The sequence below is a fragment of the Geotrypetes seraphini genome, chromosome 3, assembly GCF_902459505.1.
Source record: "Geotrypetes seraphini chromosome 3, aGeoSer1.1, whole genome shotgun sequence".
NCBI classification, from domain to species: Eukaryota; Metazoa; Chordata; class Amphibia; order Gymnophiona; family Dermophiidae; genus Geotrypetes; species Geotrypetes seraphini.
Genome location: NC_047086.1, coordinates 87,200,555 through 87,216,664, shown reverse-complemented (window position 1 = coordinate 87,216,664; position 16,110 = coordinate 87,200,555). Strand labels below are relative to the sequence as shown.

Below are 16,110 nucleotides of genomic sequence, written 5' to 3'. Positions count from 1 at the left end.
CCTGTTGATTCAATGGAACGATTGTTTAATTCCCAAGCAGATGCCGCAGCTACCATTTCTGTAACAACTACTAATGAAATTCCTAAGGTGGAAGAATGGTTGGAAGGTACAGCCATTTGGACACATCAGAAAAGTGGACATCTTGGAGAAAAAGCTACTTACAGGTGGGCTCAGGAATGAGAGATTCCTTTGACGATAGATGGGATCAAACATGTGATCGGAAAATGTCCGGTGTGTCAACATATCAAGAACGGGAAGTACCACATAAGGTAATGGGGCACATGGGCAGGGGGCGATTTGCCAGCCCAGATTTGGCAAATGGGTTTCATAGGACCGTTACCCGAAAGTCATAAATGTAAATATATGTGTACTGCTGTAGATTATTATTAGCATTCCCTTGTGCTTCTGCATCACAATGGAGCACTCTAAGGACTTTAGACATGATTAAAAGAATATGCTAAGGAAAATAATATTGAATGGGTATATCACATGCCCTATTATCCCCAGGCAGCGGGATTAATTGAAGATGAATGGACTCTTGAAAGAGGCCCTTAAAAAACTAACTACAGATGACAAATATGGGCAGTGGAGGGATAATGTAACCCCCAATTTGACGATTGGGAAACTGTCCATAGCCAAAATCTGGATTAGCAATCCTAAAGGACCTCCAGAACCAGCGGAGGTGATTGCAATCGGGAAAGATAAGGCACTCCTTGTAATGAAACCGGGAGTGGAAAAATGGGAATATGTCCCTCAGGAAAAATGTTATTTGAGAGAGTAATAATGTTTTCTGAAACTTGCAGATATGCGTATGCCTTGGAATCCTTGGAATATGGTATGGGGTAAGAGGCGCTGCCCCCGGGCGACGTATTACAATTAAAGAAGGGGTCGTTACGTCATGGAGATGGAAGCATTCTTCAATGAATCGGAAGCAAGATAACTTCACTTGCAGCGCTAACTCCAGATGTATCATTGCAAATGTGACAACAAGAGAACTTGCAGCGATTACAGATTAAAAGCAATGAACACACTAGAAATGAGCAGATATGGAGGACCGTGTTTAATACAATGTAATGATACTCATGTGTAAATATGTAGTGTTACCCCTCATACTAGGGGAACCTCAGAAGCAATTTTTCTGGGCACCTAAATTTAATTTTAACATTTTGTGACTCCACATTGCAAGGGCGAATTTGTAAATTACAATCAATAATATATGATGTGTGTGAATGGACTATATTATTGAAATAGCACCACGCGTAATATGTGTGGTGATTAATGAGCCAATAATACCAAAAAATGATAGTACCCTTTGCAGGATGCTTACACAATATGTCAACACTTCTTTGGCAGAATCAAACTTATGTTTGAACACCTGATATAGGATTTAGAACAAATGTATTCTGGGAGAACAACTTTTCCATTCCAAATTGGGATTTAAAGTTGGGAAAGTTAATACTAGGATCCCGTAGGATAAATCAGTCCATAAGGAATTTGAACAAAAGCATAATAGAGCACCAGATTAGTAATTATACTAACCATAATAATACTTGTTCTGTCCTTGTGGAATTGTTATGTGGTTTATGGACTATGCTGTAAACCAACACGACCCACGATGGTATCCTATGGCAGTATCGCTCAATAAGGACCGAATGTGACACGATTGTGAAACGGATGGTATGAAAGATTAATATTGAGTGACACTGCCTAGGATCCATGATAGCTGTTACAAGGAAACACAAGTATTATGAGAACGAGCAAGGACTTTTCAGCACCTATTGAGCAGGTCCTCAGGCAGGCTAACACATAACATTCCACAAGCATTCAGTTAACTCAATCCACAAGCATTCAGTTAGCTTAATCCATAAGAGGGGGGATGTGTAGTCAGATTGGTATTAACACATACTAATTGGTAAACATCCACAAGGAAGGGGATGGGAAATTAGCTCATGAGGCAAACACATACTAATTGGTAAACATCCTTCACTAGGAAGGGGATGGGAAATTAGCTCATGAGGCAAACACATACTAATTGGTAAACATCACCCCAGCATTCAGTTAACTCAATCCACAAGGATAGGGGGATAAATACTGCTTCCCCTAGAAAGAAAAAAACCTGTAAGAGAGGACATTTCCACTACTGACAAGCTGTGTGATGACATTTTGTGAGTAAGCCTCCTGATCGTATGGAAAGTGACAGAATAATGATGTAATAACCGGTAACGTATTAATTCAAACTCTGTACTTAATCAATGATTATGGCTAGAAATATTGTATATATGTAATAAAATGGCTAGAAATATTGTATATAGGTAATAAAACTTAATATGTATACTATTTTGATTTCCTGGCATTCTGTCCAGTGCGGATAGTGACTGAAGGTATTTGGTAAGCCTTTTTAAATAGTAATACAACCCTCCTACCAATCCTTTAGGAAATCAATTAAAACCTATCTCTTTGATAAATTTCTCTGACTCCTTCCTGCCTTGTTGTGCCTCTGAAATACTTGTTGCATCCCTGACACCAATGTAATTTGAAACTATTCTCTGTAACATCGCTGTCTGTGCAATCTCTCCCTCTGTAAACCGCTCTGAACTGCTTGTGGTACTTGCGGTATACAAAATAAAGTTGTTATTATTATTAGTAGTAGTAGTACTCTTGGTGGGTCACTCCTGGTTGTTTCCAGAGCTTAAGCGCAGGCTTTGTGACTCTGTAAGAACTTTATCGAATGCTGGATGTATCCTCCCCCCCTCACCTCCTAGGCAGCCTTTGACAAACACCCACAAACACTTTGTACTTTTCCGCTACTGTATACCATCTAGAACTGAAAAGGGTATGACGGGATATAAATAAAGCTTTATTATTAATATTATTATTATACTTCCAATTCATGAAAGTGCTGAAAACACATAATTTCTCCTCACTGCTCTGACCAATTCCTATGTAGCTACCTGCATGATATCTCCCATGCAATTTCCTGCTTGATGTCTCTCTCTGTAGCATTTCTAATATTATGTAAGCCGCAATGATTCCTAGCTGACATTTATTAGATACAAGAGTTGGAATGGTATGGTGTGATAATTCATCTGTGAAGCTATAGGGGTCTGGTGTTTCTCAGGGTCTGACTGGCATTCTGAAGAAACAACCATTTGGACTATTTTTACGTGCTTATCTGAGGCAGTAGTCTTCCCCATAGCCAGCTGCTGTTTCAGTTGATGCAGACACAGCACCAACCAAACTGTGAATACAGTCTATTGTAGCCTGTGGGAGGTCTTTAATTGTAGTTTGGGGAGGGGGGTATGGGGCTTGGTATAGGATTCCCCACCTCCAAAAACCCCTTCCCTGAATTGTTTGAACTTTTAGCTCTCCCAGGCTATTTTTGGCACCAAAATGCTGCCACGGTGTCCATCTTGGATTTCCCGATTTGATTTTAAAAGCCTCTAACTGCCTCAAAACACCTCAATTTTGATTAAAATTGCTAGAGATGGACTCCTAATACTGTTTTACCCTGATTCATGCCAGATTTGTACTGGATGGCCAGCCAAGGAGCATCTGTGTTCCACATGCCGCTGGGTACATGAGGGAGGCAATGGGAGCTTAGCCTTCTCTGGTCCCTCTAGGGTGTTGAAGTCACAGATGTGTCATTTGTGGGGGTCAAAAATCCCCCCTAGAGCCTTTGAATAGTGACTCAGATGCCAAGGGGCCCACAAGGAGACAAGAGGAGTCTCTGCAGGGGTCCTCAGGGCATCCTGTTCAGGGCTTTATCCCTGACTTCGTTAGACCCTGCTAACCATATAGGCTTCAAACATAAGGCTATCTGCACCGTCTGGAGTTACACCAGTTGTACATGGGGGTCGTCTCTCGCAGAGCACAGTTCCCACTCTGAAGGTTCATCCGCAAGAACCGGACGTCCCGTCGGAGAGAAGGACTGGGATGATTGGGGACAGCATCATTGCCTTTACTCCCTACTACTACTACTATTTATTATTTCTATAGCGCTGAAAGGCGTACGCAGCGCTGTACATTTTAACATACAATAGACAGTCCCTGCTGAGGAGTAGTGTCTCATGGCCAGCAGGGGGTGATGTTTATGGGACGGTAATGGAATGGATGTCAGAACATGATAAGTGCAGTATTTTTGTGGAGTTTTTCTACAGAAGTGCCTATTTTTTTGTATGATTCTGGGTAATTCTAGTTAGATACAAGCATTTGTGTCAGTTAGGGCCACGCCTAAATAGAAGTGTATGAAAAACAGGTGAATAAAAATCTGAATAATATGTAGCTAAAGCCAGAAAAACGCACTATAGATTAATATAAGGGAAAGAATGGTGTTTTTTTAATGTATTTTGCTGTTGGGTCAGATCAGAAAGGAATCCATTTTGAGTTCTCTGTCTTTGCTATATCTGCTCATTTTGAGGAATCCATTTTGTGTGTCCAGGTCTTTGTTCTTAGCATCGTGGTGTTAATTAATACCACATGTGCTTGCTTTAGACTGGTAAAGAAAGATAACGTGTCCCAAACTGAATTAGATATAGTTTTGAATGAAAATTATGATTTATTGAATGGAAGCTTGGCCAAGCAAGTATGAATGAAACAAATATGATTGGAGTGAATTGTATGACTGTGTATTTGAACAAAAGAATGAGTTTTGAAAAAACATATATATATCTTTGCAACCTAAAGAAATCCTACAGCAACATCTGGAAGTAATTAAGTCGGAGACTCCTGCTCTTTGTGTGTGAGACTGTTAGCTTAGGAGGAGAGGGGGACCAGCCCCTTCTCCTCCTCCAGGCTAAGGCTATGTAATTTGAACCTTTCAATTTAGGGAGAGTTTGAGAACTTTTCAGCACCCTGTTAATAATTGTAGATTCTCTTGAATATGTTATAATGTTATAATGTTAATTCAGAAATCAAAAGTAATTTTCTAAAACTGTCTAACATTGAAACATGGAGGAATTTTTCTTTGTCTAACTTTTAAGACCACCCATGTTATGTTATTGGTTGTCAAACCTGATGATGTCACTGAGGCAAAAGTATATAATAGAATTAAATGAGATAGTAAGATGAGCTCGTTATGAGAAGGCCAGCATTTGGCAACTATAACAATCTCCCATTAGCGCAACTGTTAAGCAATTATGATTCTTTTGATATCATAATGGAAAAATAGAAACAATAATTCAATAAATCTTAATTATAATTTTTAAAACCTTGCGCTGGTGTCATTTTTGCATGTTTATTATTTTTCAAGCCATGAGCTTTCAAAGAGGCGTTGATGTCCCTTGCTCACTGCTCAGAAGAGCTTACAATCTGATTTAGACATTTCAGGGTTGGAGAGGTTATAGTGGGTATAGGTATCTGACAGCAGGTTGGTTGGGGAGGTTATAGTGGGGAGAGTGAGGGGGAGTTAAGAGTTGAAAGCAGTTTCAAAAAAGTGGGCCTTTAGCTTGGATTTGAACATTGCCAGGGACGTGGCACGACATATTGATTCAGGCAACCTGTTCCAGGCATACAGCGCCACAAGAAAGAAGGACAGAGTCTGGAGTTGGCAGTGGAAGAGAAGGGTACAGATAAGAGGGCTTGCTCGATGAGCGGAGATCACGGGGGGTGAGGGGGGAGCCTAGGGGAAAATGAGTGAGGAGAGATATCGGTGGGGGGGGGGAGGGCTTCAGAGTGAATGCACTTATAGATCAGTAAGAGGAGTTTAAACTGTATTCTGAAATGGACAGGGAGCCAATGAAGCAACTTGAGGAGAGGGGTGATGTGAGAATAGTGGCTCTCACAGAATATGAGTCATGCAGCAGCATTTTGAACGGATTGAAGAAGTAAGAGACAGGTGTGCGGGAGGCTCGAGAGAAGTACGTTGCAGTAGTCTAAGTGTGAGGCGATGAGAGCGTGGACAAGAGTTTTGGTCGTGTGTTCAGAGAGAAGAGGAGGATTCAGTTCTGGAGGATTTAGGGTCTTAGGTGAGGGCCACCAGTCAGGAGTTGATGGCAACCCTGGACCAGGGAGAGGACCCGACGGTATATGCTGCCTTTTAAAGCCAGTGGTTTTGCTGGAGGTCATCACAGAATCTTTGCGAGTATTAAAGCTTGAACCCCTATAGATCTCTGCTGCTCAGTGTTCCGTCATGAGCAGCTCTAAGCCTCAGACTACTTTTTTTCTTTTGCATCCAGACATTACAACGATGCTAATGGAGCATTGGGAGATTCCGGAGGGTCCCTTGTGGGTCACTAGGACTATGTCAAAGTTGTATCTGCTGGCTCCTGATTTCTAACAGCTATTTGTCCCACTTAAGGTTGGTAGCATAAGTTACCAAATATACTTCTCTGCCTAGTGAAGGTGGAGTGTTTTTAAAGGATGCACAGAGACCACAGGGTGGATTTAGACCTCAAAAGACAGTTTTAGGTCTTGGCTTTGGGGCTGAAGATGATGGCAGCAGCTGTCTTTATTGCACACGCTTGCTATACTATTTTGCGTGAGGCTCCTTCAGTGAGGAGGACACCTACCCCTAGTTGCTAATTTTGGGGGTGGATCATGTAGCAGATGTTCTCTATGGCCTGTTCAGAGTCATGAGAAAGGTCTATGCTTATTCTGTCTGTGCCCTTAGAATGCTTAGGATTAGGCAATGGGTGGGATATTCTGCTTTCAAGGGCCAGAGGCTCTTTGGCAAGGGATTGAATTATCTTATGGCCAGTGTGGCAGATCATCGCCCTAAGTCCTTGCCAGACAGTAGACCATGTACCCCTGGGAGGACAGGTTGAGATTCCTTTCACGTTTCTCAACAGTTTTGTCAGTCCTCAATGTGGTCCTCTGCTCAGAGATCATTTCAGGGCTCAACAGAGGTTTGGAGGCTCCAGGCGAGTTCCACCCTCAGGTCTCACCCCTCAGCAGCCTCCAAGAAGCCCCAGTGATGCCAGGCCAGTCGCTGAATTCCCACAGATAAGAGGAAGTTTGGCAGTTTACTGGGAGGCAGGACGAGGATTTGCTCAGACCACTGGATGCTGGACATCATTCGAGAGGGCTGCAAGCTCTGAATTCTTTCATCCTCTTCTAGACTTATTTGTGGATTCTGTGACTGGACAGCCAGAGAAAGCGGTCAGGGTCCAAGCAACAGTGTAATGGCTCATGGTTTACAAACAGCTGAACAAGTATGTTCCTCTGTCCAGATGACTTAAGCTGGATCAGAGCCTTACCACCATCAAAGGAGCCAAGTATTTCACCAGTCTGGATTTGGCATCAGGGTTTTAGACAGTACTAGTATATATTCTGCACCAATATAATCTGGCATTTATGTTTGGGAAGAAACAGTATACTTGGAACAGAACATGCCAAAACAACTTTTTTAGACCCTCCCCCCACCCCCCACCCCAATTTTCCCTTAGGAATTAATGGGGATGTACTCAGTCTCTGCATATCCTGCCTATCAACTCTTTCTCTGCAGCTGAAGTGAAGGGAAATGAATTTCTGCCTCCGAATTTCAATAAACAGTCCAGTCTTCAGAATCTTCGGGCTGCCAGTTGGATGGACCCCTACCAAAACTTCTGCCCTCTTGGAACCTCAACATGTGATCGAGGGTGGGAAAACAAGGCCTGTACTTCAATACCCTGAGGGTTCTTACTCAGGGTGCATTCAGCCTGCGCTTAAGCCTCTAAAAAGTTCAGCAAGCAAGTTTGCTCCCAGGGGAACAGACCCCAAGTTCAGAGGTGGCACACAGCAGGCTGGCTCCACAGGTCTACCCGAAGCTTGCCCTGTGAAGCTGCAGTCCAGCTCCGCAAAAACTGCATTGAAAATAAGAAAAAAATAAGCAGAGCAGATGAGAAACACTATTGCACAGTTCGCCTGCAGAAAGAAAATCTGTAGGGGACTCTGTGTTCCTCTGCTATGTGGGAGGAGCCAAAGACAATTTGGCTCATTTTCAAAACAGATAGACATCCAAAAGACAACATAAACCAGCACTTGGATGTCTTACTAGTCAAAACGTCCAAGTGGGCATTCTCAAAACAGACTTTCTAGAGCAGGGGTCTCAAAGTCCCTCCTTGAGGGCCGCAGTCCAATTGGGTTTTCAGGATTTCCCCAATGAATATGCATTGAAAGCAGTGCATGCACATAGATCTCATGCATGTTCATTGGGGAAATCCTGAAAACCCGACTGGATTGCGGCCCTCAAGGAGGTTCTTTGTGATCCCTGTTCTAGAGGTAACAAAAATCTTATACACGAATACAGGATGTCTGGTGCAGTACTTGGAGAGACCCCCCTGGAAAGAGAGTCTGGAAATTGGACAGAGAATCCCACTCATTACCTGTTTCTGGCAGCGACACAAAGAGTAAGCACACCAAGTCTGGGGACCCCTTGAAGGCATCATCCAGGGTCTGTCAGAGGTCAGGTTCAGTCCCTGGATGTGGATTTTCCATGGAATTTGTCCATCTCATGTAGAGAGCATATCTTATGGACCCGGCCCACATGGCACAGCCGGCAGGCTCCAAGCCAGTACCTCTTTTTGCAGAGGTCATTGCTAAGGTCCCTAGTGCCCAGGTTCCTGCGGACCTAGATTGTATTAGTTAGCACACCGATACTATGCCTCTGTTGTCTCTAGACACTGCTTCCATCTTGGATTACACTGATCCCATTTGTGGAACAGTTAAGCTGGATGCCTCGGGGAGCCCTGATCCAAGTGATGACCTCTCCATATGCCATCTGTTTAAGTTGGTCTCCATCTACCATTCTATTTAGGATGCCATGAAAGAACTGAAGCTGGAAGGTCAGTCTTCCACTTCTCAGAATATGTTCATGAACCATTTTAATGCTCTGGCATCCTTTTTTTCCTGTGCATCCGGATCTCACTGATCTGGAGAGCAGTGGGAAACTCCAGAAAGCAATGTCTAAGCTTTATCCTTGGTACCTAAATTGCTTCAGCTGTTTGAGCAGCCAAAGATAGACTTGGCAATGGCTTGGGTCACCAAGCGCATAGCCCTCCCTAGTGAAGGAAGAGTGATGCTTAAAGATTCTCAGGACTGCAGGGTGGATATGGTGTTATCGAAGGTTTTTGAAGTAGCTTCTTTAGGCATCAAGGCAGATTTGGTGTAAATTTTATATAATGGGTTCTCCATATGAAGATTCTGAGACTTGGAGAGCAGCAAGTTCTCAGGACCATCCCGAACCAGAAACGTGCACCATGCTACACGCCCCTTACCCACTGCATTGCAGTTAAGCAGGGAAGACAATAGACAGGACACAATTTTGGAGCCCTTGCCTCTCTTGCATTTTCCATCCATTAGCAATTCATTGGCTTTGCTGATGAATTTTATGTATGTTATCCATTGGCCACCTGAGAGACATTGCTGTGGTTCTAGATTTTTTTTAAATTAGGATATTACTAAGAATTTTTGTTTCATCCTCAGGATACATACAGAAGACGTCAAATGCAACGTACTATTACGCGGCAGATGTCATTTGATCTTACCAAACTGATGGTGACAGAAGATTGGTTCAGCGACATTAGTCCTCAGACTATGAGAAGGTTACTGAACATTGTTTCCGTTACAGGTTGGTATATCAGAGAGCATTGTATATGAACAGTTTAATCTTAAAATAAAAAAATTGTTAATTTTGAAAACCATTCGTATTGATAAAATTTGAAAATATTCTGCCCTGTACTGTTCTGTATGGTTAAAACCATGCTTTATTCCACAATACATGTTCTTTAACCCACATTTAGCAGAGCTGGAATAAGTACCTGCAAAAAAAAATAAATAAATTGAAATGCAAGTGTTGGCTTGGGCAGTTTTCAAAGTGAAAATATATTTCTATTTTCACTTTTGTGCCAATTTTCAAAGCCTACAGACTAAAACAGTGATAGAGAGTGCTTCCTCTTAGCTGGAGGTGATAGTCTCAATCTTTTCTATTTAAAGCCACTTTCACCTCCATATGTGCACATTAACTTATTACCCTTGTAGTCTTATTTTTATCACTCTCTCAACTCTTTGCTTTCCTTTTCTCATATGGCATTCCTACTCAATTCTCAACAAGCTTACAGTCATTTCCAGTGCAATAGGTGAGACATTCTAGACAACAGGGTTATTTCCCCATACTCTCATGGATCGCTAAAGGAATCTACTCTGGATTTTTCACTCTGCCTCCAGTGTATTTCAAAGATCAGATTAGCGACCTCTAACAGTCTTTCCTTCTGCTCTCCTCATTTCTATTATTTTACTTTGACATAATTTCATCCCCTTTCCGGGTATTTTCATGTCTATGGAAATGTGGAGGCTCTGCCTGCTTATGAATTCACAGACTTCGGTCTGTAGCTGACATACTGATCCCTTTTGGGTACCTGTTAGCCAGTCTGCATAGTAATCTTTGGAGCTCAGGGCCGTCCCTGAGGTGATCTCACCGTCTGCTAAGCAGGGGTCTGTCAGCCTAGAGGCCTATGGGAGATTATATCAATTTGGCTCTGGCATGGGAAGGCAGATAGACCCTTAGTGCAGGGAGACTGTGTTAAGTTTCCCTGATATGGTTTTAAGTTTCCCTGATTGAATCATGACTAGCTAAAAGGTGTTAATGTCTGATTAAGAGGGTGCTTAGGTCCAAGTTGTCACCTGCCGGGGCCTCTGTAAGATTAAGGAGGACCGCCGATAGGGGGTAGCACAACCCTGGCGTGGCTCCCAAAGGGGGAGACCTCACTGGTGCCTCAATATCTTAGTCTTCGCTCAAATCAAACACAGCGAGTCTAGTTGAATCAAAAATAATGTGTCCAGTTTAATTGTTGCCTAACACATAATCCTTAGAAAACTCAAAATTCAGATAAGGAATCATTAAAGTCCATGTTTCCCTGTTCAAAAAAACACACAAATAAAAGACTTTTGTCTTACACTCAGTTCTGTGAAAGCAGCGCAGGGCTGCTATCAGGTAAATTCATAGTCCCGGTTTTACTGCTCTCCCTGCATGGAAACACAGTCTCTGAAGAAACACATCAAAATTAGTCCCAAAGGAAGTCCTTAAGAACTGCGCTTGCACCCTGGACTTTCAATTCAAGACAATCCGGTTTCTTCACCAGGTATTTACAGGTTCTATCATAAAGTAAACTTAAAACATGCAAAAAAAAAACTCTAGCCTCACTGCAGGGTCTTGTTCTTTCAGCACTAATTAGCTTACAGTCTTTCCCACTGCTGGGCCACAGAATTGTTGGATCCCCTTTCAATATCTAGCTTCAATAAGCTCCCTCTGAAACCCAACCCTTGGTTCTTCGGGGTTCCTACCCCAATTCTGTGAGTCCTTAGAACTTAGGTGGCTTAATTGGGAAACTGCTTCACAAGCCAGTAAACCTTCTCCAGTTCCTCTGAGCTTCTGCACAGCTGTAGTATAGTGAGTTAATCAGGCTGCTGCAGCACTGCTCTGGGCTTGTCTTTACACAAAAAAAAACATCAAAAATAGCTTTCCATTAATCTTTTCCCTTATTATTCTTATGCAGCTCCGTACCTGCCTCCCTTAGTGGAAAGCTGCCAAGCCTACATCCATGGCTTCCTCCGTATCGGTCTCAGGCATGCCCCATTCATCCAGTTCCATGTTTTCCACCATACCCAGCTGCTCGGCTGGCTCTTGAGGCAGGGAATCCTCGCACTCCATAGGTTCTGGAGCGGGGTCTGGCCTTTGCCTGGCCCGGAGAACCTTCTCTGCCAGCTCCTGGTGTGCTCTCCCTCTTAATGCTCTGGAGAGCTGCTTAAGAGGCTTTTGGCCACGCCCTGCACTCAGTGTGTGTGTGTCTAGCTTGCGTGCTCTTGGGCTCCCCTCCAGGTTGCCGGGCAGAATACTACTGGGAACCTGGTTTAACCTCCTAGTGTGACTCAGGCTTCTCTTGGGTCGTGGAGCTAACTTATACTCTGGGCATTGCTCCAGCTCAGAAGGCTCAGGACAGGCAGCACGGTTTTCAGGATCTTCATCCTGATCGTCCTTAGGCAGACTCTGGTCTCTAATACAGGATTGAGACCGGGGTTTCACTTTGACATGACCGTCGCGCAGGGCGGAAATGTCACAAAGTGCACAGATCAAGAAACAAAGAAGCCAGAGACCTAATCCCATCACCATGCTTGCAGATATTACACCCTCCTTTGTCAATTAAATTAACCATTGTCTCAAACAGTTTACAAATTCTAAACAGAAAGATACTGGGAGATACAATATTTTCTCTATTCAGAATAAGATTCCAAGGTATAAAAGCCTGCTCTCAGCTCTATCAATAGATCTCTCTTTTTCTATGGAGCTATCAATCTATCTATCTATCTAGGTCTTGGCCCTCTCTCTCTCTTTCTTTCTTTCTCTGCCTTTCCCTGAAACTTCACACTTCCTTCTGGACTCTGTAAGGCAGCGAGACTGCTTTGCTCTCTGCTTAAGTGTAATGCTCTCTGCTTAATTGTAATGCTTATAAATATTACTTTTCTGTAAGTCTATTTCTAGAATATATTCTTTATGCAAACACCTCTGGCTATGCCTTCTTTATTCTACTTTCTGGTGAGTCATCGGTGAGGGAACTGAACCTGGGACCAGCGTTTGTCAGAACGCCTTTCACTTAACCCCTATCACCATACATTGGGGGGGTCACTAACTGAAACTGATTGCTTTTCTTTTCCCCTATCTATATAATAAAACCGTAGGCGGCGCATGCGCAGTCTTATCAGCGTGCTTCCATGATCCGTATGTCCGTGGCCGCCAAGACTGCAGCATACCCCGCGCTTACTACGGCCCCACGCGCAGCTCAGTTCGGCACGGCGGTTTCCCCAGATAGGGGAAGCCGAAAAACTCAATCCCGCCTCATGGTCCTGCCGCCGCTCACGAATTCCCCCCCCCCCCAATCCTCCTGCAACAGCCGCTACCGCTCCTGTTCAAAGCGGCCTGCTGAGGTTCGCGGCCGCTGTAACGAACCTCGCAGGCCGCTCTCCACATGGTAGCACGTTCCCTCTGACGCAATCGCAATCGCGTCAGAGGGAACATGCTACCGAGTTGGAGAGCGGCCTGCGAGGTTCGTTACAGCGGCCGCGAACCTCAGCAGGCCGCTTTGAACAGGAGCGGTTGCGGGAGGAGGAGGGGGGGGAGTTTTAACAGGAGGAGTCGCCGAAAAAAACCTTCAGCCGCAACAGGCCAGCACACGGGAAGGGAAGGGGGAGGGGCCGAACGGAGCAGGGCAGCTCAAGGTAAGAAGGGAATGGGGGGTGGGGAAAAATGTTTCTACTACTCAGCAGGAACCTGGAGGGGAAGGGAAAACCGCTGCTGCTTCTGCAAAGGAAAGTGGTGGTAGGGGAGAGAAGGGAATGGGGGGTGGGGGGGGGAAAATGCTGCTACTACTTCACAGGGATCTGGAGGGGGAAGGGAAATATCACAGCTGCTTCTGCAAAATAAAGTGGGGGGGGAGAAAAGGGAATGGGGGGTGGGGGAAAATGCTGCTACTGCTTCAGCAAGGACCTGGAGGGAAAGAGAAATACTGCTGCTGCTTCTGCAAAGGAAAGTGGGGGGGGGGAGAGAAGGTAATGGGGGGGTGGGTGGGGGGAAATGCTGCTACTACTTCACAGGGATCTGGAGGGGAAGGGAAATAGCACTGCTGCTTCTGCAAAGGAAAGTGGGGGGGAGAGAAGGGAATGGGGGTGGGTGGGGGGAAATGCTGCTACTACTTCTCAGAGATCTGGAGGGGAAGGGAAATATCACAGCTGCTTCTGCAAAATAAAGTGGGGGGGAGAAAAGGGAATGGGGGGTGGGGGAAAATGCTGCTACTGCTTCAGCAAGGACCTGGAGGGAAAGAGAAATACCGCTGCTGCTTCTGCAAAGGAAAGTGGGGGGGGGAGAGAAGGGAATGGGGGGGGGGGTGGGGGGAAATGCTGCTACTACTTCACAGGGATCTGGAGGGGAAGGGAAATAGCACTGCTGCTTCTGCAAAGGAAAGTGGGGGGGGGGGGGGAGACACCGAAAGAAATACAGACAGACAAAGGAGGCTAGGGAGAGAGACAGACAGAAATAAAGACAGACAGGGGACCAGAGAGACACAGAAATAAAGACAGACAGGCAAAGGGTGCCAGGGAGAGAGAGAAAAAAATTGCAGGAGGGAGAAAGACAGAAAGAAAGGAAGAAAGAAACAGGAGCAGGGAGAGAGACATAAAGAAAGAAAGACAGACAGCCATATATTCTAGCACCCGTTAATGTAACGGGCTTAAACACTAGTTTATATAATATATTCTTTAAACAAAACTGACATTTTGGGGGCTCTTTCGAGCACAGACTGTTAGGTGCGCTTAGGGGGCTCAGCGGTGTCCCACAGCGTGCTGGCTGCATTTTTGTACCTCCGCCTATTCAGGTGCATATCCGGTGGTCCGCAGGGGTGGAGGTGTTGTCAGACAGTGAAGTTTGACTGGCAGCCCGAAGATCACCTTGGAGAAGGCTTTCCCAGCAGAGTAGCAGTGAATTCTAGCCAGCTACTAACTCAGAGCTGGAAGCAGGTGTAGCCCAGTGTCTCTGATAAGAGTGAGTACAGCAGAGTTGACAGGTTCTCACAGTGATTTTGAAAAGTTAGTTTTGATGGGTTTTCTGTGTTTTCAAGTGTTTCCCTGTATTCCCCCACCTGAAAAATCCTAAAATCACCAGTTTTTATTTTTGGGAAGTGTTTATTTTAGCGTGTTTTTAGCGTGAATTTGGTGCCGACGACCATCTTAGATTTTTAGCAATCTTCTTTTTTTTCTTCTTCTCCTTGCTTCTCCCTGTTTGTGCAAATCTAGTGCTTTTTGAGTGTCCTTGTGCCATGTGGTGCAACTGGGAGGGGGGTAACTACCAGTTCTGCTTCCCCCTCACAGAAGCAAGTGATTCTACACTCAACTAACCCAGTGGGATGACCGCCATTGCTTTTGGGGATTGACTCGGCTGGTTTTTTGGGCAGCCTAAGAAACGCAAGTCTAAATCATCTAAAGGTGACTCTATGCCCCAGGGACCTGATATTTTTTCTGACTTTATGAGATTTTTGTGGGCTGGAAGTTCTCCACCTTCTCACTTGGCCTCTTGAGGGCGGTGGGGTGTCCTCGGGGATCTTCCCCCACTCCACCCCTTCCTCTTTTGACTCCTGTTCTAGGGGATCCGGCGGCTGATCCTGACCTCTCTGATCCTTTGTTTGATAGTGCAGCCCTTCCCAGATTGGGGATCCGGACTTAGGTACTGGATCCGCGGATCCCTTAGGGCAGTGGGCCCCAACCCTATCCTGGAGGACTACCAGGCTAATCAGGTTTTCAGGCTAGCCCTAATGAATATGCATGGAGCAGATTTGCATGCCTGTCACTTCAATTATATAAAAATCTCTCTCATGTATATTCATTAGGGCTAGCCTGAAAACCTGATTGGCCTGGTGGTTCTCCAGGACAGGGTTGGGGACCACTGCCCTAGGGGCTGCAAATCCTGGTGATGATCCGACTGTGCTGTGCTTATTTAAATTTGCGGCATTGCCTGATCTGATTGCTGAATCTTTGCAGGAATTGAACTTGGTTGCTCAGCCTGCTACTTCCACTTCTTCTTCTCCCTGGCTTTGCAGTGTGCTCTCGCAATCTGCGACCTTTCCTTGGCATCTGGATATGAGTTGTATAGTCTCTGAGCAGTTTGACTTTCCAGAAGATCCTTTTTAGAAATGCTAGGGCTATGTCCCATTTGTATCCTATGGTGCAAGAGTGCCAGCAGCTTTTTGACAGCCAAAGGTGGATTCCTTGGTGGCTCAGGTGACTAGGCACACCTCTCTTCCCAGTGATGGGGGAGTGGACTGCCGTGTGGATGTGGTCCTCAGGAATATTTTTGAGACAACGAATTTAGGCATTAAGGCAGTGGTGGCAACATCCTTTGTGGCATGCGCCTGTCTCGGCTGCGTATTCTGGAGACTGATTTGGTGGAGCCTCCTCCTCAGCTTCTGATGGCTGGGACAGATTACATGGCAGATGCCTTGTATGATCTTTTGAAGGTGCTGGCAAAGGTGTCAGCATATTCTATTTCAGCACGCTGAATGCTTTGGGTTCAGCGGGTTGATGATTCTACCTCCAAGGCATCTTTAGCCCTGCTGCCTTTCAAGGGGCAGTTATTATTTGGTAAGGGGCTGAATG

General features: G+C 44.9%; 1 protein-coding gene across 4 annotated transcripts in view; it reads left to right on the top strand.

Moving 5' to 3' along the window:
• Positions 1-16,110, top strand: part of KIDINS220 (kinase D interacting substrate 220) — a 306,588-nt gene that overhangs the window by 192,060 nt on the left and 98,418 nt on the right. For all 4 annotated transcript variants that reach the window (XM_033937373.1, XM_033937372.1, XM_033937370.1 and 1 more), the window contains exon 21: positions 9,400-9,544. In XM_033937373.1, the coding sequence (XP_033793264.1) occupies positions 9,400-9,544 (145 nt within the window). The remainder of the gene's footprint in view (positions 1-9,399; positions 9,545-16,110) is intronic.